General features: G+C 39.6%; 3 protein-coding genes across 5 annotated transcripts in view; 1 reads left to right on the forward strand and 2 right to left on the reverse strand.

The window, feature by feature from the left end:
* Positions 1-2,836: 2,836 nt before the first annotated feature.
* On the reverse strand, positions 2,837-3,886 carry LOC131953470 (putative G-protein coupled receptor frpr-1). Its single transcript, XM_059316656.1, has one exon. It carries the CDS (start codon positions 3,884-3,886, stop codon positions 2,837-2,839), a length of 1,050 nt encoding a protein of 349 aa, XP_059172639.1.
* Positions 3,887-4,995: 1,109 nt separating this feature from the next.
* On the forward strand, positions 4,996-8,090 carry LOC131953475 (ankyrin repeat domain-containing protein 50-like). 3 transcript variants are annotated; one of them, XM_059316662.1, is made up of 2 exons: positions 4,996-5,019; positions 6,695-8,090. In XM_059316662.1, the coding sequence occupies exon 2, from the start codon at positions 6,758-6,760 to the stop codon at positions 7,646-7,648; it is 891 nt and encodes a 296-aa protein (XP_059172645.1). In that variant the 5' UTR covers positions 4,996-5,019; positions 6,695-6,757; the 3' UTR covers positions 7,649-8,090. The 3 variants fall into 3 exon arrangements, with proteins under 3 accessions (XP_059172645.1, XP_059172644.1, XP_059172646.1); XM_059316661.1 differs by lacking the exon at positions 4,996-5,019 and adding an exon at positions 5,024-5,068; XM_059316663.1 differs by lacking the exon at positions 4,996-5,019 and adding an exon at positions 5,026-5,056.
* An 18,359-nt stretch (positions 8,091-26,449) lies between these two features.
* LOC131953472 (putative G-protein coupled receptor frpr-1) overlaps positions 26,450-26,624 on the reverse strand; it is a 951-nt gene continuing 776 nt past the window's right edge. The window contains exon 1 of the mRNA XM_059316657.1: positions 26,450-26,624. This exon is cut by the window's right edge and continues 776 nt beyond it. Coding sequence (XP_059172640.1) covers positions 26,450-26,624 — 175 coding nt within the window.

The raw sequence follows: 26,624 nt of genomic DNA on the forward strand, positions 1-26,624 counted from the left end.
GGCCAAGTGGTATAGAGGCCAAGTGGGGAATTGGCCAAGTCTGTGGAGGTGGCCAAGTGGTGTAGTGGCCAGCAGTGGCCAGCAGTAGGCAAGTGTTGCAATGTGCAAGTGGTGGAGTGGCTAAATGATGAAGTGGTTTAAATGTGTAGTGGCTAACTAGTAAAGTACCGATGGAGAGACTAACTGCTTGCATGTCTAAGAAGGCGACAGGCAAGTGGTAAAATGGATAGATTGTTCGAAAAGTAATTAAATACATTAGTCGATCTACACATTTTAAATTAATCATTTTCCTTCGTTTTAGGCCATTTTAGAATATTGTTGAAAATATTTCGAACAATTTTTTTTCATCAGCTGGTTGGAGATTCGCGGCCAGGATAGACAATCGACATTTTGTCCTCTGTTGCGGCTTGGTTACAACGGGGACTTCAACGAACAGAGAGTGAAATTGGAGTACATATAGCTAGGTTACAACGGGGACTTCAACGAACAGAGAGTGAAATTGGAGTACATATAGCTAGGTTACAACGGGGACTTCAACGAACAGAGAGTGAGATTGGAGTACATATAGCTAGGTTACAACGGGGACTTCAACGAACAGAGAGTGAAATTGGAGTACATATAGCTAGGTTACAACGGGGACTTCAACGAACAGAGAGTGAGATTGGAGTACATATAGCTAGGTTACAACGGGGACTTCAACGAACAGAGAGTGAGATTGGAGTACATATAGCTAGGTTACAACGGGGACTTCAACGAACAGAGAGTGAGATTGGAGTACATATAGCTAGGTTACAACGGGGACTTCAACGAACAGAGAGTGAAATTGGAGTACATATAGCTAGGTTACAACGGGGACTTCAACGAACAGAGAGTGAAATTGGAGTACATATAGCTAGGTTACAACGGGGACTTCAACGAACAGAGAGTGAAATTGGAATACATATAGCTAGGTTACAACGGGGACTTCAACGAACAGAGAGTGAAATTGGAGTACATATAGCTAGGTTACAACGGGGACTTCAACGAACAGAGAGTGAAATTGGAGTACATATAGCTAGGTTACAACGGGGACTTCAACGAACAGAGAGTGAAATTGGAGTACATATAGCTAGGTTACAACGGGGACTTCAACGAACAGAGAGTGAAATTTGAGTACATATAGCTAGGTTACAACGGGGACTTCAACGAACAGAGAGTGAAATTGGAGTACATATAGCTAGGTTACAACGGGGACTTCAACGAACAGAGAGTGAGATTAGAGTACATATAGCTAGGTTACAACGGGGACTTCAACGAACAGAGAGTGAAATTGGAGTACATATAGCTAGGTTACAACGGGGACTTCAACGAACAGAGAGTGAAATTGGAGTACATATAACTAGGTTACAACGGGGACTTCAACGAACAGAGAGTGAAATTGGAGTACATATAGCTAGGTTACAACGGGGACTTCAACGAACAGAGAGTGAAATTGGAGTACATATAGCTAGGTTACAACGGGGACTTCAACGAACAGAGAGTGAAATTGGAGTACATATAACTAGGTTACAACGGGGACTTCAACGAACAGAGAGTGAAATTGGAGTACATATAGCTAGGTTACAACGGGGACTTCAACGAACAGAGAGTGAAATTGGAGTACATATAGCTAGGTTACAACGGGGACTTCAACGAACAGAGAGTGAAATTGGAGTACATATAGCTAGGTTACAACGGGGACTTCAACGAACAGAGAGTGAAATTGGAGTACATATAGCTAGGTTATAAGGGGAAGTTCAACCAAGAGAGAGTGAGATTGGTGTTTATATAACAGCAGTGGCAGCACGAGAACCTCAACGAAGATAGTGGGACTAATTAAGTTTAAGTACACTACTTTTAATTTTCGATCAGTGTGCAGTTTTGATACAATTAGGTTATGATATGTTTACAAAAAGCCAAAATTTCATGAGTTTGACAATTGGTGATAAACGTTACATGTCACTATACATCTGCATCTCCTCTCTTTTAACTCGCTTTTGCTGTAAATAATGTTTGCATCGTCTACGTTGTTATGTATTGATGAAGCCAGTAGATCAAAACATGTTTTACTGGTAATTATAGGCCACGCTTAAATATATGTTCGTCATATTATGTCTGTCCAAAAACAAAACAGACATTGTTGTTACTACTGTGCAATGTAAACAAAAAATATTCGTTTAGTATTTTTGCGAGATATGTTTTACCAACAACCGTTCAAGATAAGAAATAAATAGGTTTATTGCCAATTAAAATTAAAACTGTGTTATTATAAAATAATTATTTGCTAATTACTAAGGCTTGAATTATGCTGAGGTAAAATCACTAAAACTAGTTTTTTTCTGAACATACACACGCTGCCATTTAAGAGTAATTAAGTGGTCCGGTAAAATCAGTTGATTGTAAACATGGACTTACGTCTTAATAGTTCATTTTTGGTAGTAGTTCTATCTGGTGTGTTGTACGAATTGTGATAACATGGTAGTTTAGTTTTATATTTATTGTTAGTCGTGTCTGATTTAATTGTGAGTCTAATACGTCTGAAGTTTAGTTATTCTTTTGGTTTGTGTATCGAACAAATGTCTAATGTAATCTATAGCTTAGTCTAACATTATGGTAATATGTTTTTTGTTTGTGTATCGAACATTTGTCTGATGTAATCTATAGCTTGGTCTATTATTATAGTAGTTTTCTTCTGTCTTTGGCTTGGCTATCGAACAAATGTCTGATGTAATTGACAGTTTGGTCTAACATTATGGTCATGTAATTCTGTCTTTGGTTTGTCTATCGAAAAATTGTGTGATTTAATCGACAGATTGGTCTAACAGTACGGTAGTTTTGTTTTGACTTTGGCTTGTCTATCGAACAAATCTCTGAGAGTTTTCTGGAACTTGGAACTCATCTTGTAGTAGAACAGGAAGTTGACACTGGAGTTAATGGTCTCCGTGTAATAGGATATGACGTAACAGAGCAAAGCCAGGTCAAAGTAGGCGCCCTTCAAACTTAACCCCCTGACCAAACTGACCGCGGTCAGAATAGCAGACTGGGGAATCAGGCAGACGATGAATATGACAGACACGGTCGTTAGCATGAGGATGAGTTTCTTGTCTTTGGTGGTGATGTTGGAGTTGAGTTGAGTGGTGATGTTGTCGCCACGCCAGCATGCGCGGATGTGGAGTTTCACGGCGATGACGGCAGTGCTGAGGATGATGACGGCGAACGTGAAGTAAGGCACGAAGAGATCGGTGATGAAGTAGGACACGCTGAACACTGCTTCTCTGTTGTTCCTGAAGGACAAAGTCAACAAGGTTTTGTTTACGTTCGCTGATAACTTCCAGTCGAAGTAACAGATGTAGTAGACGTGGAAGATGTTGAAAAACGTCACGATGAAAACGCTGATGTTGAAAGTGATGACGACGTTTTTGGTGATAATTTGTTTAACTTTTAAAGGCGTTACCACACATAAACATCGCTCAAATGCGGCGAAAGCTGTGATAAACCCACACACACGTATGAAGTAGTTATGGGGGTAGAATGAGACCATAGTCACCACGTCAAGAGGGATGAAGGTTACGTCCAGTTTAAGAAACCAGGGGTTAATGAAGATGAAAAACAGCTGAAGCGTGACCAGTGACCCGATGTCGCTGACCGCTAAAGCTGTTAGCGTAATGTTGACCGTGTCCTTGAACCCTTGTTTGGTGAACACCATGATGTTGACCAGGTTAGCACAGATACCAGCTAGAGACACCGTCTCAAAACAGATGGTGTTGATAGCCATGAAGACATCTAACACCAATGGTGGCAGGACACCAACGACACTAGACTGTGTCAAGCCACCTACTGCAGTAGACGTAACGTTGGCTATAGCCATGTTCGTTTACACAGAAATAGGTCTTAGTTTTAAATAATGCCTTTTTTTTAAACTAGCTAGTAATCGGTCAGTAAATATAAAATTCGCTTCCAAGGTTATTCCATTAGTATTTTATACTCGTTATCTGTTTTAAGTAGCTTATTATATTTGTGGAACAATTCGTTCTGATTTCGAGAAAGTAGAAATACTTCTTCAAATATTTGGATAATTGTAAAAAAAATTTTAAATAATGATGAATAATTTTCATCTTTGCAATGTAATTTTAGAGTAATTATCGCCACTTTAAATGCTAAGTAAGACATTGAAACCCTAATTATATTTAATTAAACTTGATAGGTCGACAGCGTGGGGAGTCAAGTTAATGAAGTCGTTACACAAAGTAAATTACAGTTCCGATTGATTATACAATTAATTTCTAGACAATGTGTAGGTAATTAGAGCAACGTTAAGGCATGATCGATTTTCTAAGTAACTGGTTTTATGAAATGTATAAAATCACGTTACATACGATATATATATATATATATATATATATATATATATATATATATATATATATATATATATATATATATATATATATATATATATACATATATATATATATATATATATATGTATATATGTATATATGTGTGTGTGTTTGTGTGTGTAACCGAAAAGTCGGTACTACTCAGTGTTTCTTCTAGTTTTTTTTCTTAGGGAGGGGCGGACTAAAATTTCCGGGGGAAGGACACTTGTAAAAGTATATATTTTTTATATAAATTATATTTCGTTCGATGTGGGGGGGTGGGGTTGATCGCGCCCCACCCCTACCCCAAAGAAACGTCAAGAAGAAACTCCGGTGCTACTAAGTAGCCATTCCAGCCCCTATCTACCATTACAATCTGGCCAATCCAATGGAGGCTAATGACTTGTACAGAACAAACCATGTTATCAGTGTAGACTTCAAATGTAACCTGAAAGCAAAAATATGTCTCAGGTCATCCTGGTGGATAATTCCTGTTTAACAAGGATGGCGTGCGCACCAGAGTGTGTGCGCACCAGAGTGTGTGCGCACCAGAGTGTGTGAGCACCACAGAGATGGCACTCGGTGCTGCTTGGTGAAAGATGGAGAGGTCCTTATATTTGGAGTAAGTGTTGAGGATGTGAATATTATGGATCGTCAAAGTTTGTATAAATGTGTGTTTTTGTTTGGCGAATATGTTTGTATTGATTGTTTAAGTGGTTTCCTTTTAACCAATGACTTTGTTTGTATGTTTATAAAAATATATCTAACTTATGTGAATTACTAGATCTATGTCCGGTGTGTATTTTCAAATATAAAGTCAAGTGTAGACTAGACCTAGATAACTGATAACTAGACCTAGATCTAGTTCTAGTTCTAATAATTATATGTGTTTTTGTGTTACTAGAATCTAGAATTTATTTTGTGTTATTAGTGTCCTGTTAATATATATATATATATATATATATATATATATATATATATATATATATATATATATATATATATATATGTATATATATATATATATATATATATATATATATATATATGGTGTATTTAGCCTATATATGTGGTAGTATTGCCATTATTCGGTTTATTTTAGCTAGTATATTATAGTATGTAGCTATTATACTTGGTAGTGTATATTAGATTATGTAGCGATTATATTTGGTAATGTATCCAATGTTTGGTTCGATTCTGCATCTCTAAGCTGTATGGAATGAAAATCAAAATACGACACGTTCACATATAACTGTGTTGGCACCAGATTATCTTTCACTCTTAAGAATGTCATTATCTATATATATAATTTTCTTTTGGGAGCCGTTAGAAAACAAGCTGCAAGCGCGCCCCTTACAGTCCCCTCTCTTCCTCTCTATCACTACCACCCCCACCCCCCACATGGTCTGGTGAGCGATGGTTCACTCTAAATATTTACATTCGTAGAGTCGGGTTTAGTGACGGCCATTAGGGGCAGATAATTTAGTTTGAACCGATTTTAAATTTGTAGGAGGTAATTAAGAGGAGGCTGCCTTCACGGGGGGGGGGGGGGGTGGTGGTGGGGGGGTATAGGGTAGGTGTTGGGGGAAGGGGGGGGGTAGTGTTTGAAAGCAAATGTTTTCAGTGGCAGCATTGGTACTGTTGAATTCACAAATTATGAATTACTGAAAAGTAGAAAATAAAACAACTAAATAGCGGCGTATAATACGCCACGGGTCGGCTCGTTTCATTATATTTCAAATAGGGTTCCCCACTACATGATAAAAAAAAAAGAGAAATACAACTCCACCACTGTGTTTGTAGACTTATAATCAGACTGGTTTGATCCGAGGTTGGAGTAAACAAAGCGTATTTTTTTTTAGTTGATTGTATCAGCTAGTTCTAATAAACTTAAGTTGCTTCACTTGTAAGCTATCTTGTTCCTTGCGCTAGTATGTGTAGCCACTTATCAGTGTGATACGATTCGTTGTCTCCCTTTCACGCAGTTCTATTTCAAGCTCAACTTACGGTTTCCTTCGTGGTGAGTCTCACAAGCTTGTACAACATGCACCCTTAAAACCACGAACACCACTCACCATTCACACAAGTTGAAAATTAAAACACCTTTTTCCCATACATCTATGTAAATGTCTTGATAGGATGACCAGAGATTATAGAATTTGCTGACATTATTGTATTTACAGTAATATAACTATGAATTGTGTTGTATAAGGGGATGTAGAATGTGTTGTATACCGTCTAATACACGGGATTTCTCTAGTTCATACTGTGACGAATTCTATTCTAAATCTTAACAGTAACACTAACTAGACAGCTTATATCGATTGAATCGACGTTGTCACCATTTACCTTTGGCTGGTATGGCTGCAGTGCAAGCAGGTCTGGAACCCGCGCCTAGCGCCTTGCTGCTGGCTGCTGCTGCCGATAACGTGGAGCTGGTCAGAACCTTGTTGGACGATGGGGCAGACGTCAACCAGACGGACTCTCAAGGTCGCACCGCCCTGATGGAGGCGGCTAGAACCGGAAGTACGGAGGTGATGCAGTTGCTGTTGGCTCGTGGCGCAGATGTTGACGTGAAAGATGACCGCAGCGTCTCAGCGTTCACGTATGCCGCATCTCGTGGTGACGTCACAAACATGGAGGTTCTAGTCAGCGGTGGGGCAGACATCAGACAGGAATCAATACAAGGAAAGAACGCGTTATTCTTTGCGTCATCAGCGGGACATTTGGATGCAGTAAAGTATCTGCTTCATGCTGATCTTGATGTTAACACTGTTGATGATTTCGGGACCACGCCTCTGATGCATGCAGCTCAAAAACACAATGTTGACATTTTGAAATTACTCATCCAGCATGGCGCTGACGTCAACATGGTTTCTAATGACCAGACTACGGCATTACACTTTGCTGCGGTGTTTGGGAACGTGGACAACATTGGCGCTCTAATTGAAGCAGGAGCTGATTTAAACCTGAAGCAAGAGCGAGGCTCTACAGCTTTTCATCTGGCTGCTCTTTATGGACACGATGAGGTCGTGAGAAAACTAATTGACAACAACGCGGAGATTGATCTGGATGACTGGAGCTTACAGAAATATCTGGTCAGTTGTCTTCAATGTCGACGTGTCGACATCTACCTCAAGTTGATGCCACGCCTGTCACGCTCTGCTGCTTCCAAACAGTGCCTTTTTGTATTGAGTATAATTTTCTTGAACCTAATAAGATCACTTGTGAAATTGTTTGGCTACCATTAATGCAAACAATGATTTAAACTTAAAATACATACACTCATGTGGACATTTTGAAATTTTTTTCTGTCATAAATCAAAATACTATATAATTAAAATATAAACAGTTTAAAACATTTCTTCCCAAGTTGCGGTAGGTATAAAATGGTGCCATATATGTTACATGTACAGCCGAACTGATACTCACTCTAATGATAGTTAACAAAAGAGGAACATTTATCGATCAAAGTTTTACTACATCTGCTTTCTCCACGGTAACAGTATCCATCTGTCTATACATTATATTGACGGGCGGAATGATACACTTACTAGCTCGTACCTTTGCATGGATGTGGTCTACACAAACTGTAGGCCGGTGCGGAATGATAAGAGTGTAATACAAACAGCGTTTAAGATACGACTGTCGAGTTAATGTTAGGGCTCGACTTCTAGAAAATTTCATAGTTATCTATTAAGCCAAGAAAAACTCCACGACATTGCTATGCCATTGTAAAGACAGCTATCTTCCTTAATCAGATAATAAACAGCTATGCAAAATAGTTATTGTCTTTACTTGGTACTCTAACTTTTTAATTCAATTATCAAATAAAAACACAGTAAATATATATCTTTTTATGTGATTTGTATATTTTGAATTATATATTATAATTTGTATATGCCCATTTATAATGTTTTGTAGAGAAGGCGCCCAAGACAAACCTTGCGGCGGATTTTTTTCGGAGAACTGTAGCCAACAGGGATGTCTTGGGAGATGGCGAAATTAATAGCCGGGGATCGGATGAAATGGAAGGAAATGGTGGAGGCCCTATGTTCCATAAGGAGCAAAGTGGAATAAGTCGTCAAGTCTTTTATAATGTTGAATTTATTCATTATTTTATCAAATAATAACCGCAAGTTCTCTTACATTTGTTGGTTTGTTTGTGACTGTTTATCTAGCGTCGTCTGTTGTACTGTTTGTGATTGTTTATCTAGCGTCGTCTGTTGTACTGTTTGTGACTGTTTATCTAGCGTCGTCTGTTGTATTGTTTGTGACTGTTTATCTAGCGTCGTCTGTTGGTCTGTTTGTGACTGTTTATCTAGCGTCGTCTGTTGTACTGTTTGTGACTGTTTATCTAGCGTCGTCTGTTGTACTGTTTGTGACTGTTTATCTAGCGTCGTCTGTTGGTCTGTTTGTGACTGTTTATCTAGCGTCGTCTGTTGTACTGTTTGTGACTGTTTATCTAGCGTCGTCTGTTGTACTGTTTGTGACTGTTTATCTAGCGTCGTCTGTTGTACTGTTTGTGACTGTTTATCTAGCGTCGTCTGTTGGTCTGTTTGTGACTGTTTATCTAGCGTCGTCTGTTGTACTGTTTGTGACTGTTTATCTAGCGTCGTCTGTTTGTGACTGTTTATCTAGCGTCGTCTGTTGGTCTGTTTGTGACTGTTTATCTAGCGTCGTCTGTTGGACTGTTTGTGACTGTTTATCTAGCGTCGTCTGTTGTACTGTTTGTTATCAATGCTCTAGGACAATGACCAATGTCAGTCATACCCGATCATTCCCAGACTGCCATATCACCATGGTACGTACCCCCTTCCCCACGTTAGTTAGCTTGGGAATAATTATAATACAAATAAAGAGAAGCTGCATGCTATAAAATGGTGAGAAATTTGGATAATGTAGAATATACACAACACATTCAGAATAATTCATAATCGTATCCCTGTCGCAATAGGCCTACTCAGTAGAGTAGCAAGGGGGGGTGGGGCGGAGCGGGGGGACATATGTCCCCGGGCGCCGACCTTAGGGGGCGCCAAAATGGGTTGGAAAAATAAATTGAAAGGTTAAGGGGGGTGGAAATCGAAAGTTTGAAGGGGGGGGGGGGGGGTGCAAATCGATATCTTGAGAGGGGGGGGGGGTGCACATCGAAAAGTTTGTCCCCGGGCGCCGGGAAGGGTCGCTACGCCTCTGGGCCTACTGAACCCCGACCTTAATTATAAACCTGACCTTAATTAAAATCTTGACCTAAATTATAACCCTGACATTACCCCTAGCTCTCACAGTGGGGTATAGCTACAGGTAAAAACCGCAATGACTATTTAGATCATTTATTTTCCGATTAAAGTTACCCTGTCAAATATGGCGGTACTTATGGCAGGTGTAGTAGGGTTCAGCTGTCTATGTGACCTAGGCACTATAGTGGAAAGCAAAACCCGCAACACATTTTGAATGAGAAATATATTGGAGCGACACAAATAAAATTAAGAAATCAATCACATCTTGTCATTAGACGATAGATTGATCATTGATCTTCTAGATAATACGGATGTAACAATACATTAAAATGAGTCAATCTTGTGTTTTGCATTAGTATAACTTGCAAATTTTAGTGCACACGTAGTACATGCGATGTGGTGGTTTAATGATTTTGTAATATTATGTTGATAAATATGTGTGATCTCTCAGAGCCATAGGGTGGTATATGTGACCAGTGTTTCTTCGAGACTGTTTTCTCCGGGGGTGGGGGGGGGGGGGCACTTGAAATTTTCTAGGGGGCGGTAGACTTTCTTCCTGGGGGGGTGGGGGCGGAGACTGTTAAAAGTATATATTTACTATATAAATTTGAATCATGTTGGCTAACACTTATGTCAGGTGTTATGTTAGATGACATATGTGATGTGTGAGTGACGTCAGTTAGATGTGATGTGTGAGTGACGTCAGCTGGTAGATGCGACGAGGTGAATTATGTTTAATAAACAAAAATGTTAGAAACCTTTTGGTAAAATATTTTTGGAAAACATTTATTAAAACAAAACTTTTGTTTATATACTTAAAAACAAAATATTGATTTTTAAACATAATAAAGCACTACTATGTATACCACTGTAAAGAATAGTTAATATTATAAAATGTTCGGGATGAGTAGACAGATCTCTAAATATAAATATGCCTTCAACACATTTTATTTACTCTATGTAATATGTAACGAGTAATAGTTAAATTTGTGATGATTAATTTTATATTTTCTTTCTGAAATTTCATGAGCGACCAGCGCTTAAATCAATAATCAATTAAATAAGTGCAGGCCTATTAAATAGATCTATATTAGAAAATCTTTTTTTTCTTTAGATTTAGATCTAGATCTAGATTCTATAGCCTATTTGAAAGGTGCTAAGGGACCACTAATTCGGCTATTTATAAATAATGCATTGTCGCATACAGCTGTAACATAACAAGAGAGAACAGTAATTTTGAGTTCCATGACCCCATGTCAGGCTACTATCAAGAAATATATCGATCCCTCTATTTTTAGTGAACTCGATAACATTGTCAAATCGGGAATCCCCGAATATCACTTTTCATTTCAAGATATCAAGATGGCGACAATACACAGTCCAACAAAGTAGAGCACAGGAAATATCTAGATGGTAGCAGTGTTAAAATAGAGAAAACTAAGTCTAGTTTTTAAGAATATAAATGTGGCAAGTAGATCTAGATCTAATCTACTTGGTAGATTGGTAGTATTTTAATTATTTTGAAATCAGAGTGTGTTATAAAAAAATACTTAAAAAGAGAATGTTATATCTACTATCTACTACTAGTTAGTAGACTACTTACTTAATGAGCCATGAGGGAATCTAGATCTAGATCTAGAACTAGAACTAGACCTCTAGATCTAGTAGTAGTAAGAAGAAGATCTTGGCCCTAGCTAGATCGACCTAGAATCCTCTAGATCTAGTCATAATCTAGTGTAATCTAGATTATATAATATATTATGTAGTATGATTGTAGGGAAAGGCTTCAATTTCCATCAAGATTAGATATACTGATATAGGCTATATGCCTACCCTATAGCTGTTCAGAATGAATTTATCACCTAATAGTCAGATAGTAACAATATAGAGTCTAGGTTACCTATTTCAACTATTTATTTAGTTAGAATTTGAGGTCTTAGATCTAATGTTATTATGTTAGGTTAGGCTAGGGGTCGCCAACCTCGCAGCATGCAGCTCTTTTGATGTCGAGTTGCGGCTCTTCAGCTCCATGCACAAATATTAGCCTAATAATTGTTTTATTTTATTTTCAAAACTCATAAAAATATTGCTCTGCAACACTCGGTAATGAACGATAAAATAATAAACATAAACAATAAACACTCGCTATTCTATTAGAATATTTAGTTACACCATATTTCAATGTACTTCCTTTTAACTTGTCTATCCCAAATTGCAACATTCACATTCATGGTGGAGATCACAAAGAAACTAAACGAGCTAAATCTAAAACTGCATGGAAAGGAAAACCCAGCCTATGCCTTGCTTAAAGAATTACTTAATTTTGTTAAAGACCCGGAGAGCAGTAAATTTCTTTATTTCGAAAAATCTGAAAAAAATATCATTATAAAACCATCGCTACTATTAACATGAATCACTTCAGCAATATTATAAACAAAATGAAGGATGGGTTCACTGAGATATTTGAACAATTCAAAAGAAATGCAAGTACTTTGACGTTCATAGTCATAGTAGATTCTCTCAACACAAAAACAAATGAGATTAACTTTGAACTATTTGGAATTGATGCTGGCTCGCTTCAAATTAAATTGTTAGATTTGAAAATCAAACATTTGTGAAGTATTAAGTTCACAGATCTCAAGGGTAAGCTAGATGATTTGGAGTACGAGTAAAACATGTACGTTTCACTGTACAACTGGACAGCTCTAAAAGAAATGCTGCGAGTTGAGGCCCTACTATGCGATGCATGGAACAGTCTTGCAAGCAGAGTTACTTCCAGGCATCTGCCCCCCCCCCCTCCCCCCGCTGAAGAAAGTCTACCGCCCCCCCCCCCCCCCCCCTAACGAGATGGATTTTATATAATAAACATACATAGTGTCCGCCCCCCCCCCCCGAAAAACGTTGACCCCCCCCCCCCAGAGAAAAAAGTCTGGAAGAAACACTGCTTGCAAGATGCTATAGTAAGGTGAAGAAGTTGGCGTATGGAGTGCTGATGATCTTCAGGTCAACATAATCATGCGAGCAACCGTTTTCTTGCATGAATATAGTACAAGGTATAGAATCCAACTAACTTATAAAAATCTAGAGGCGTGCTTGTAACTGAAACAAGTTATCAGTTAGGTTTAAACAAACTTTCAAAAGGCATGCACGGCGAAACTGTTGTAAATAGATTTCAATGATTAAAGTTATGTACTTTGATTACTGATTTTATTATTCTAGCAGAGCTAGATTAAATACTTTAATGCTTTTTCTGCGAAACGTGTGTGTATGTTTTTTATTTGAATAAATACTATTTCATTTTATATATATATATATATATATATATATATATATATATATATATATATATATATATATATATATATATATATATATATGTATATATATATATATATGTACATATATAATCCTAATCAAATATCATAATATTGAAATAAAAATGTTAGTTGCTCTTGGGATATTTGGTAAATTGTAAATTTTGACTCTTCCGTCCCAAAAGGTTGCCTACCCCTGAATTAGGCCTATAATTTATAATAGTGGCTTGTATATTATGATAGTAGGCCTATAAAAAAAGTATAGTGACTATATACATAGACTAACCTATTAAATGCCTTCATGAAAATTATAGTAGCATCAATGGCTAATAGTTTAGGGATCTTATTAGACTATCAATATGGTTTGAAATATAAGTTTTGTTCTATTTTACTTAAATCATAAAATCAATAAACACTCTCTTACTTGTAATCATTATCACCATATCAAATTAATCCTTGCAATAATTTATATATCATACTAAAGAAATCACCCTCTGCGGAATTCCATTGTAACTACTTTAAAAAAAGGAAAAAAAATTCTGATTCACAAGCAAAAGTGCTTAGTTACATTATAAGCCTACATCACATGACTTTAGGATATAGGTAGTACCTAACCTTTAACTTAAACATTAAAGTTCATAAATGTACGCCCAACTTCACAGTTAAGTTTACAGTAAAAAATATTTTGAAAATGCAAATAATGTTACAAATAACATATTGTTACATGTATATCGGCTATTAATAACTACAAAATATTTCTGGTTCTGAGTTGTGGTGATTAATGATCTCAAGTTCTCTTCAGCAGTTATACAGTAAAAACTATCAGATTTACCAATCAATATAGTCGAAGGGCTGGTTCTCAGTCAATTCTTTACATTGTGTTGGAGTGCTAACATTTTAAACAAGGACCTTTGCATTATAGAGATGAAAAGTGTTGATAATAAGATTACATTTTTTTTCATCCTATAAAACATTTTTGTCCTATACAGGTTGGTAGTTCATAAAGCTTGGCCTTCATGTCATCTGTCATGATGATGACCAGGAATTTTTTTTAATCAGCAGACTATTCTTTTTTTTTTAGAAAGCTATCTAGAAGAATAAATTTAAAGCCGTACCATATAATATAATATTATTTTCTTGTTTAGCTGAATTTTCAGAAAAATGCATTAGTAAATTTATTTAGTAATTTTTTAGGAGTTGTCTCTCCTAGAAGAGTGGCTGTCCCCAGTTAATGAGCCTCATCTGCCCGAGGGTTCGAACTCGAGACCCCTTTTATTTAATCGAAAAACAGCAGAATATTTATTCAGGTAGGGATAGATAACTCTGTATTAATCAGAATTGTTGAAAAAACTGGTTTGCCTCCCTCTAATAAAAAATGTTTAAATTATTTTATAAGTCCCGAACGATCTAGATTCTAGATTTTATACGCTGCTTGTTAAATTGCAATAAAGACTGTCATTCATTTATCTGATATTTTTTGCTCTTTATCCTACAAAACAAACTATAACAAAACTACAATGTTAACTGAGCTATTTTGTTACTGCTTTGGGGCAATAATTGCAATAATACAATAGATTCTTCAACAAATATGATGGTATTAAACTAATAATGATAGCGTTACTATCAAAACTATCATGATACAAGGATGTTGTCAAACCAATATGACAGCGTGGATGTAAAAACTGTCATGATACAAGGATGCTATTAAACCAATAATCAAAACTATCATGATACAAGGATGTTATCAAACCAATAATCAAAACTATCATGATACAAGGATGTTATTAAACCAATATGCCCACGTCGCTATCAAAACTATCGTGATACAATGATGTTACTAAACCTAATTTGATACAGCGTTGCCTCCAACTTGTTGACGAGAGACCTCAGTAATTGATAATCTGCTAAAATATCTGTGATGATACATATTACAACGTAAATTCTAAAATATATCTTATGAAACTAGATACATACTTATATGATTTAGGTATTAAATTGTATTAGCATGTTATTCTGAGCGTATGCATATTCCAACATAATTTTAAACAATAAATGAATCTAACTGAATTACAAGATCAATGAAATCTGTCACCAACTCCATTTAGTCTACCAAGATGAACAACAGCAACATCCAACATATTATAAGCCGCAGTAAAAATCGATACGATAGTGCAGTGAATTAAAGAAAATAATTCAATTACCAAATCCTCTTATCTAGTTCACACTTCGATTTTTGTCATTGCATACTTGAACCAAAAATGTGCATTTTATGCACGAGAAATGTCAGTACTAAAGCTGTTCTACGGGAGTATAAACGTGAGTAGTGAGACAAGCCCATTTTTGTGAGTAATGACACACCACGCCCATCTTACGTGAGTAGTTAGACACACATCTTACGTGAGTAGTTAGACACACATCTAACGTGAGTAGTTAGACACATCTTACGTGAGTAGTTAGACACACCCATCTTACGTGAGTAGTTAGACACACATCTTACGTGAGTAGTTAGACACACATCTTACGTGAGTAGTTAGACACACATCTTACGTGAGTAGTTAGACACACCCATCTTACGTGAGTAGTTAGACACACATCTTACGTGAGTAGTTAGACACACATCTTACGTGAGTAGTTAGACACACATCTTACGTGAGTAGTGAGACAAGCCCATTTTTGTGAGTAATGACACACCACGCCCATCTTACGTGAGTAGTTAGACACACATCTTACGTGAGTAGTTAGACACACATCTTACGTGAGTAGTTAGACACATCTTACGTGAGTAGTTAGACACACCCATCTTACGTGAGTAGTTAGACACACATCTTACGTGAGTAGTTAGACACACATCTTACGTGAGTAGTTAGACACACATCTTACGTGAGTAGTTAGACACACCCATCTTACGTGAGTAGTTAGACACACATCTTACGTGAGTAGTTAGACACACATCTTACGTGAGTAGTTAGACACACATCTTACGTGAGTAGTTAGACACACATCTTACGTGAGTAGTTAGACACACCCATCTTACGTGAGTAGTTAGACACACATCTTACGTGAGTAGTTAGACACACATCTTACGTGAGTAGTTAGACACACATCTTACGTGAGTAGTTAGACACACATCTTACGTGAGTAGTTAGACACGCCCATCTTACGTGAGTAGTTAGACACACATCTTACGTGAGTAGTTAGACACACATCTTACGTGAGTAGTTAGACACACATCTTACATGAGTAGTTAGAAAAACATCTTACGTGAGTAGTTAGACACGCCCATCTTACGTGAGTAGTTAGACACACATCTTACGTGAGTAGTTAGACACACCCATCTTACGTGAGTAGTTAGACACGCCCATCTTACGTGAGTAGTTAGACACACGACACACATCTTACGTGAGTAGTTAGACACACCATCTTATGTGAGTAGTTAGACACACGACACACATCTTACGTGAGTAGTTAGACACACCACACCCATCATACGTGAGTAGTTAGACACACGACACCCATCTTACGTGAGTAGTTAGACACACATCTTACGTGAGTAGTTGGACACACGACACACATCTTACGTGAGTAGTTAGACACACGACATCTTACGTGAGTAGTTAGACGCGCCCATGTTACGTGAGTAGTTAGACACACATCTTACGTGAGTAGTTAGACACGCCCATCTTACGTGAGTAGTTAGACACACATCTTACGTGAGTAGTTAGACACACGACACACATCTTACGTGAGTAGTTAGACACACCCATCTTACGTGAGTAGTTAGACACGCCCATCTTACGTGAGTAGTTAGACACACGACACACATCTTACGTGAGTAGTTAGACACACCATCTTATGTGAGTAGTTAGACACACGACACCCATCTTACGTGAGTAGTTAGACACACATCTTACGTGAGTAGTTAGACACGCCCATCTTACGTGAGTAGTTAGACACGCCCATCTTACGTGAGTAGTTAGACACACATCTTACGTGAGTAGTTGGACACACGACACACATCTTACGTGAGTAGTTAGACACGCCCATGTTACGTGAGTAGTTAGACACACATCTTACGTGAGTAGTTAGACACGCCCATCTTACGTGAGTAGTTAGACACGCCCATGTTACGTGAGTAGTTAGACACACATCTTACGTGAGTAGTTAGACACGCCCATCTTACGTGAGTAGTTAGACACACCCATCTTACGTGAGTAGTTAGACACACGACACACATCTTACGTGAGTAGTTAGACACACGACATCCATCTTACGTGAGTAGTTAGACACACGACATCTATCTTACGTGAGTAGTTAGACACACGACATCCATCTTACGTAAGTAGTTAGACACACATCTTACGTAAGTAGTTAGACACACCCATCTTACGTAAGTAGTTAAACACACATCTTACGTGAGTAGTTAGACACACCATCTTATGTGGGTAGTTTCATCCACCCATTTTGCGTGAAACACACCATCAGAGTGTAGACGAAATACGTTAAGTCCTCAACGTTATGTCGCCAAAATAAATATATTAAAGATATAATAAGCATTGTGTTTATTTTTTACGATATATATATATATATATATATATATATATATATATATATATATATATATATATATATATATATATATATATTTGTGTGTGTGTATGTGTGTGTGTTTGTGTTCTAAACAGGATGTGAGAGGATCTAAACACTTCGCGTATTTCCAGTATCGTTGGCTGAAATAATCCCTGCCGTCTGCAGCATGCTACGTGGGCTAAGAATAGCCATGCTAGTGTTGATTGGTCAGTCTGTAGAGGTGCGGTCGAACTGGACCAAAGATCCCATCGTCCTTAGCGCCAAGAACATCCGTCACATGTTTGACATGAACAAGGACGAGAAGGTGGTGTATGACGAGGTCTATCGCAAGCTTTACATAGTCAGTGGTTACATCTTTACATGGTCAGTGGTTACAGCTTTACATGGTCAGTGGTTACAGCTTTACATGGTCAGTGGTTACATCTTTACATGGTCAGTGGTTACACCTTTAGTCAGTGGTTACACATTTACATGGTCAGTGGTTACATCTTTACATGGTCAGTGGTTACATCTTTACATGGTCAGTGGTTACATCTTTACATGGTCAGTGGTTACATCTTTACATGGTCAGTGGTTACATCTTTACATGGTCAGTGGTTACATCTTTACATGGTCAGTGGTTACATCTTTACATGGTCAGTGGTTACACCTTTAGTCAGTGGTTACATCTTTAGTCAGTGGTTACATCTTTACATGGTCAGTGGTTACATCTTTACATGGTCAGTGGTTACATCTTTACATGGTCAGTGGTTACATCTTTACATGGTCAGTGGTTACATCTTTACATGGTCAGTGGTTACATCTTTACATGGTCAGTGGTTACATCTTTACATGGTCAGTGGTTACATCTTTACATGGTCAGTGGTTACATCTTTACATGGTCAGTGGTTACATCTTTACATGGTCAGTGGTTACATCTTTACATGGTCAGTGGTTACATCTTTACATGGTCAGTGGTTACATCTTTACATGGTCAGTGGTTACATCTTTACATGGTCAGTGGTTACATCTTTACATGGTCAGTGGTTACACCTTTAGTCAGTGGTTACATCTTTAGTCAGTGGTTACATCTTTACATGGTCAGTGGTTACATCTTTACATGGTCAGTGGTTACATCTTTACATGGTCAGTGGTTACACCTTTACATGGTCAGTGGTTACATCTTTACATGGTCAGTGGTTACATCTTTACATGGTCAGTGGTTACATCTTTACATGGTCAGTGGTTACATCTTTACATGGTCAGTGGTTACATCTTTACATGGTCAGTGGTTACACCTTTACATGGTCAGTGGTTACATCTTTACATGGTCAGTGGTTACATCTTTACATGGTCAGTGGTTACAGCTTTACATGGTCAGTGGTTACATCTTTACATGGTCAGTGGTTACATCTTTACATGGTCAGTGGTTACATCTTTACATGGTCAGTGGTTACATCTTTACATGGTCAGTGGTTACATCTTTACATGGTCAGTGGTTACACCTTTAGTCAGTGGTTACATCTTTAGTCAGTGGTTACATCTTTACATGGTCAGTGGTTACATCTTTACATGGTCAGTGGTTACATCTTTACATGGTCAGTGGTTACATCTTTACATGGTCAGTGGTTACATCTTTACATGGTCAGTGGTTACATCTTTACATGGTCAGTGGTTACATCTTTACATGGTCAGTGGTTACACCTTTACATGGTCAGTGGTTACATCTTTACATGGTCAGTGGTTACATCTTTACATGGTCAGTGGTTACATCTTTACATGGTCAGTGGTTACATCTTTACATGGTCAGTGGTTACATCTTTACATGGTCAGTGGTTACATCTTTACATGGTCAGTGGTTACATCTTTACATGGTCAGTGGTTACATCTTTACATGGTCAGTGGTTACACCTTTAGTCAGTGGTTACATCTTTAGTCAGTGGTTACATCTTTACATGGTCAGTGGTTACATCTTTACATGGTCAGTGGTTACATCTTTACATGGTCAGTGGTTACATCTTTACATGGTCAGTGGTTACATCTTTACATGGTCAGTGGTTACATCTTTACATGGTCAGTGGTTACATCTTTACATGGTCAGTGGTTACATCTTTACATGGTCAGTGGTTACATCTTTACATGGTCAGTGGTTACACCTTTACATGGTCAGTGGTTACATCTTTACATGGTCAGTGGTTACATCTTTACATGGTCAGTGGTTACAGCTTTACATGGTCAGTGGTTACATCTTTACATGGTCAGTGGTTACATCTTTACATGGTCAGTGGTTACATCTTTACATGGTCAGTGGTTACATCTTTACATGGTCAGTGGTTACATCTTTACATGGTCAGTGGTTACATCTTTACATAGTCAGTGGTTACATCTTTACATGGTCAGTGGTTACATCTTTACATGGTCAGTGGTTACATCTTTACATGGTCAGTGGTTACATCTTTACATGGTCAGTGGTTACATCTTTACATGGTCAGTGGTTACATCTTTACATGGTCAGTGGTTACATCTTTACAGCTAAGGGCTCCAGAACATAAGGGGCCTTTTTTTCCTCATTGTTTTATTTGATTAAAATAATCACTTAATTAGTAGCTTTTTTTTCTCTGACAACTTGTAACTCATTTGTACCCTAAGGAACCCACACATAATTTTTGTATAAGGGTTTAAAAACCCTAGCTACGCTATTGTCTAGATGTGTTTTTTTGTGGGACATTTTTTTTACCTAGAAAGGGGGAGGGGGTAGTGGAAAGAACGAGGGGCGGATATTATAGTACTGCCAAGGGGTAGGGTGAACACGGTTTAAAGTATATATTTTCTTATAAAATTATATTTTTTTCTATTGATTTTCTATAAACGGGTCGATTGATGTGCTAGACTCCTCTTCCCCCCGCTCAACTAGAGAGAAGGCAGAAAGAAACTCTGTTCCTTACAAGATAGTTTAAATTACACTGTAAGGATCAGAGTTTCTTCCAGGCATCTCTTCGGGGGGGCTTCGCCCCCCCGAAAAATTTTTACCGCCCCCCCGAACGAAATGAAATTTATATAATTTATATAGAAAATATATACTTTTAACAGTGTCCGCCCCCCCGAAGAAAGTTTACCGCCCCCCCGAAAATTTCAAGTGCCCCCCCGGAGAAAAAAGTCTGGAAGAAACACTGGTAAGGATGCATGACTAAAACATATCGTAATCAAAGATTGAAAAGTCAGAATCTGTTATTTTTTCTCAAATGATGAGTTACAGAAAATACATTTTTAGTTACTCCCTTTACGCTTTTTATTGCATTAAAAATAAAAATGGTTACAGCTTAAATTAGTTTTAAGTTTTAGTCGAGTTTCGTCTGTGAGCCTTGACAGGATTTCAATCACAAACATGACATTTGAAGTTTTAGATGAATTTGCTTTTATCCCTTCGATTTTTGCGTTAGCAAACAACGGTTGTTGTTTTTAATCCCTTCGATTTTTGTGTTTCAAATATCCAAATTGCCAGATATTACGACGAAAACTGCAAAATTAAACATATTTTCAACAACACATAATCTTCATACTTAGAACAACTATAACAGACTGAAACAGCACATGTATAAAAAAAAAACTAAAACTTTGGCCTGGTAAAACTTGCCCTTGTGGCATGCTCCAGGAGAATACAGAGCACGTCCTTCAGGACTGTTTCTTAATATACAACCAGGCACGATCCAAACACTGGCCATATACACCCCTCTCAAGAAAAAACTATATGGGGCACCTGCAGATCTGGAGACCACAGTCCAGTTCATACACGAAGTTGGACTTGTTGTTTAAATCATCCACCGTTAACTCAATTAAAAACCCAGAAGAAGAAGAAACATATTTTACAGTTTTTTTACAATTTTTTATCATTTTTATAATGGTAGAAAAGAAACTGGATTAGGATTATTGCGCCGACTTTTGTAACAACCGTGTTTCTTAAAGTGCCATCATCATCAATGCACGAAGAACGTCACGTTTTAAGGGTTTAGGTGATGGACGTTCTGATTTTCGTGACGATGTGTGACAAGAGAATGTGTTACGGTCTATAGGGCAAGTGAAGTAGAGTTCACTTGTTTCTGTGACCTCTGCATATGAAGAGATAATGTGGTCAGCACTATGCCCTGCCGCCTTTACTTTCCCTAACGTGAGTTAGTTGCCCATCAGAGCTGGGTGGACTCAGGGACGGTCTACTGTCTTGAACCCAGATTCAAACTCGAGACTTATGGGTTAGCAGGCTAGCTTTCTACCGCTAGACCACTCCGTCCCCCATTGTTTAAGTACCACACATAATGATTTAAATTTATAGAGATTGTTATGATTTTGTGACAATGTATAGGGCTAGCTTGGTTCGGATGTATAAACAGTCTTTTACGTCCCACACAACGTGTATCTTTAAAACATTTCTCTTTCTTCAACAGTCGCACCTTGCTCCGACCGTCCGCCCCAACTATTTAAACCTAAAAGACTTCGTAAATTTCCGGTCCAACGCGTTTGGTCGGAACTTGGAGCAGATAACTCGAGCGTCGGTGGATTTCGCCGCCATTGACTACAACAAGGACCAAAAAATCTCACGGGTGGAGCTACACAAGGCGTTTATAGACTGTGACATCAATCAGGATGGGGCTATCAAGTACGCGGAGATTGTCATGTGAGTTGAGATCGATGGTGTGGGGAGGGGGTGGGGTGGTGTTGAGGGGCGGAGATTGTCATGTGAGTTGAGATCTATGTGTGGGGAGGGGGTGGGGGTGGTGTTGAGGGGCGGAGATTGTCATGTGAGTTGAGATCGATGGGGTGGCGAGGGGGTGGGGGCTGGTGTTGAGGGGCGGAGATTGTCATGTGAGTTCAGATCGATGGGGTGGGGAGGGGGTGGGGGTGGTGTTGAGGGGTGAGGGGCGGAGATTGTCATGTGAGTTGAGATCGATGGTGTGGGGAGGGGGTGGGGTGGTGTTGAGGGGCGGAGATTGTCATGTGAGTTGAGATCTATGTGTGGGGAGGGGGTGGGGTGGTGTTGAGGGGCGGAGATTGTCATGTGAGTTGTGATCGATGGTGTTGGGGTGGGGGTGGGGGTGGTGTTGAAGGGTGAGGGGCGGAGATTGTCATATGAGTTGAGATCGATGGTGTGGGGAGGGGGTGGGGTGGTGTTGAGGGGCGGAGATTGTCATGTGAGTTGTGATCGATGGTGTTGGGGTGGGGGTGGGGGTGGTGTTGAGGGGCGGAGATTGTCATGTGAGTTGAGATCGATGGTGTGGGGAGGGGGTGGGGTGGTGTTGAGGGGTGAGGGGCGGAGATTGTCATGTGAGTTGAGATCGATGGTGTGGGGGAGGGGGTGGGGTGGTGTTGAGGGGCGGAGATTATCATGTGAGTTGAGATCGATGGTGTGGGGAGGGGGTGGGGTGGTGTTGAGGGGCGGAGATTGTCCTGTGAGTTGAGATCTATGTGTGGGGAGGGGGTGGGGGTGGTGTTGAGGGGCGGAGATTGTCATGTGAGTTGAGATCGATGGTGTGGGGAGGGGGTGGGGGTGGTGTTGAGGGGCGGAGATTGTCATGTGAGTTGAGATCGATGGCGTGGGGAGAGGGTGGGGGTGGTGTTGAGGGGCGGAGATTGTCATGTGAGTTGAGATCGATGGTGTGGGGAGGGGGTGGGGTGGTGTTGAGGGGCGGAGATTGTCATGTGAGTTGAGATCGATGGGGTGGGGAGGGGGTGGGGGTGGTGTTGAGGGGTGAGGGGCGGAGATTGTCATTTGAGTTGAGATCGATGGTGTGGGGAGGGGGTGGGGTGGTGTTGAGGGGCGGAGATTGTCATGTGAGTTCAGATCTATGTGTGGGGAGGGGGTGGGGTGGTGTTGAGGGGCGGAGATTGTCATGTGAGTTGAGATCGATGGTGTGGGGAGGGGGTGGGGTGGTGTTGAGGGGCGGAGATTGTCCTGTGAGTTGAGATCTATGTGTGGGGAGGGGGTGGGGGTGGTGTTGAGGGGCGGAGATTGTCATGTGAGTTGAGATCGATGGTGTGGGGAGGGGGTGGGGGTGGTGTTGAGGGGCGGAGATTGTCATGTGAGTTGAGATCGATGGCGTGGGGAGAGGGTGGGGGTGGTGTTGAGGGGCGGAGATTGTCATGTGAGTTGAGATCGATGGTGTGGGGAGGGGGTGGGGTGGTGTTGAGGGGCGGATATTGTCATGTGAGTTGAGATCGATGGGGTGGGGAGGGGGTGGGGGTGGTGTTGAGGGGTGAGGGGCGGAGATTGTCATTTGAGTTCAGATCTATGTGTGGGGAGGGGGTGGGGTGGTGTTGAGGGGCGGAGATTGTCATGTGAGTTGTGATCGATGGTGTTGGGGTGGGGGTGGGGGTGGTGTTGAAGGGTGAGGGGCGGAGATTGTCATGTGAGTTGAGATCGATGGTGTGGGGAGGGGGTGGGGTGGTGTTGAGGGGCGGAGATTGTCATGTGAGTTGAGATCGATGGGGTGGGGAGGGGGTGGGGGTGGTGTTGAGGGGTGAGGGGCGGAGATTGTCATGTGAGTTGAGATCGATGGTGTGGGGAGGGGGTGGGGTGGTGTTGAGGGGCGGAGATTGTCATGTGAGTTGAGATCTATGTGTGGGGAGGGGGTGGGGTGGTGTTGAGGGGCGGAGATTGTCATGTGAGTTGTGATCGATGGTGTTGGGGTGGGGGTGGTGTTGAAGGGTGAGGGGCGGAGATTGTCATGTGAGTTGAGATCGATGGTGTGGGGAGGGGGTGGGGTGGTGTTGAGGGGCGGAGATTGTCATGTGATTTGTGATCGATGGTGTTGGGGTGGGGGTGGGGGTGGTGTTGAAGGGTGAGGGGCGGAGATTGTCATGTGAGTTGAGATCGATGGTGTGGGGAGGGGGTGGGGTGGTGTTGAGGGGCGGAGATTGTCATGTGAGTTGTGATCGATGGTGTTGGGGTGGGGGTGGGGGTGGTGTTGAAGGGTGAGGGGCGGAGATTGTCATGTGAGTTGAGATCGATGGTGTGGGGAGGGGGTGGGGTGGTGTTGAGGGGCGGAGATTGTCATGTGAGTTGAGATCGATGGCGTTGGGGTGGGGGGTGCTGTTGAGGGGTGGAGTTGTTTAGGTTGAGATCTGGTATAGTGGTGTTGAGTGTTAAGGGTTGGGGGGGGGCTTTTAATTAGGTTTGGTGTTGTATTGGTGGGAAAACTTAAGTACAGTGGCCAAGTGGTGGAGTGGCCAAGTGGTATAGAGGCCAAGTGGTGTAGTGGCCAGCAGTAGGGAAGTGTTGCAATGGGCAAGTGGTGGAGTGGCTAAATGATGAAGTTGTTTAAAAGTGTAGTGGCTAACTAGTAAAGACTAGACCAACTGCTTGCATGTCCAAAAAGGCGACAGGCAAGTGGTAAAATGGATAGATTGTTCGAAAAGTAATTAAATACATTAGTCGACCTATACATTTTAAATTAATCATTTTCCTTCGTTTTAGGCCATTTTAGAATATTGTTGAAAATATTTCGAACAATTTTTTTCTTCAGTTGGTTGGAGATTCGCGGCCAGGATAGACAATCGACATTTTGTCCTCTGTTGCGGCTTGGTTACAACGGGGACTTCAACGAACAGAGAGTGAGATTGGAGTACATATAGCTAGGTTACAACGGGGACTTCAACGAACAGAGATTGAAATTGGAGTACATATAGCTAGGTTATAAGGGGAAGTTCAACCAAGAGAGAGTGAGATCAGAGTACATATAACAGCTGTGGCAGCACGAGAACTTGAACGAAGATAGTGGGACTAATTAAGTTTAATCACTCTAATCAAAAAAAAATTACACTACTTTTAATTTTCGATCAGTATGCAGTTTTGATACAATTAGGTTATGATGTTTACAAAAAGCCAAAATTTCATGAGTTTGACAATTGGTGATAAACGTTACATGTCACAATACATCTGCATCTCCTCTCTTTTAACTCTCTTTTGCTGTAAATAATGCTTGTATCGTCTACGTTGTTCTGTATTGATGTAGCCAGTAGATCAAAACATGTTTTACTGGTAATTAAAGGCCACGTTTAAACATATGTTCGTCATATTATGTCTGTCAAAAACAAAACAGACAGTGTTGTTACTGCTGTGCAATGTAAAAAAAAAGATTATTAATATTTTTGCAAAATATGTCTAACCAACAACCGATTAAGATAAAAAAAATAAATAGATTTATTGCCAATTAAAATTTAAAAAGTGTTATTATAAAATAATTATTTGCTAATTACGTAGTAATACAACTAAGGCTTGAATTATGCTGAGGTAAAATAACTAAAAATTAGTTTTTTCTGTACATTCACACGCTGCCATTTAAGAGTAATTAAGTGGTCCGGTAAAATCAGTTGATTGTAAACATGGACTTACGTCTTAATAGTTTAGTTTTGGTATCAGTTCTATCTGGTGTGTTGTACGAATTGTGTTAACATGGTAGTTTAGTTCTATATTTTATTATTAGTCCTGTCTGATTTAATTTGAGTCTAACACCACTGATGTTTAGTTATTCTTTTGGTTTGTTTATCGAACAAATGTCTAATGTAATATATAGCTTAGTCTATTATTATAGTAGTTTTCTTCTGTCTTTGGCTTGGCTATCGAACAAATGTCTGATGTAATTGACAGTTTGGTCTAACATTATGGTCATTTAGTTGTGTCTTTGGTTTGTGTACCAAACAATTGTCTAATGTAATCTATAGCTTGGTCAAACACTATGGTTGTTTAGTTATGTCTTTTGTTTCTTTACCAAACAATTGTGTGATGCAATCGATAGATTGGTCTAACATTATGGTAATATGTCTTTGACTTGTGTATCAAACACATGTTTGATGTAATCTATAACTTGGTTAAACATAATGGTAATTTAGTTATGTGTTTGGTTTCTGTATCAAACAACTGTGTAATTGACAAATTGGTCTAACATTACGGTAGTTTTGTTCTGACTTTGGCTTGTCTATCGAACAAATCTCTGAGAGTTTTCTGGAACTTGGAGCTCATCTTGTAGTAGACCAGGAAGTTGACGCTGGAGTTAATGGTCTCCATGTAATAGGATATGACGTAACACAGCAGAGCCAGGTCAAAGTACGAGCCCTTTAAG

This window comes from Physella acuta, unplaced genomic scaffold, assembly GCF_028476545.2.
Source record: "Physella acuta isolate Inbredline_101_S28 unplaced genomic scaffold, ASM2847654v3 ptg000924l, whole genome shotgun sequence".
Taxonomy (NCBI): domain Eukaryota; kingdom Metazoa; phylum Mollusca; class Gastropoda; family Physidae; genus Physella; species Physella acuta.

Excerpts from the sequence above, each read along its gene's own strand:
- LOC131953470 (XM_059316656.1), bottom strand. The coding sequence starts at position 3,886 with ATGGCTATAGCCAACGTTACGTCTACTGCAGTAGGTGGCTTGACACAG.
- LOC131953475 (XM_059316662.1), top strand. The coding sequence starts at position 6,758 with ATGGCTGCAGTGCAAGCAGGTCTGGAACCCGCGCCTAGCGCCTTGCTG.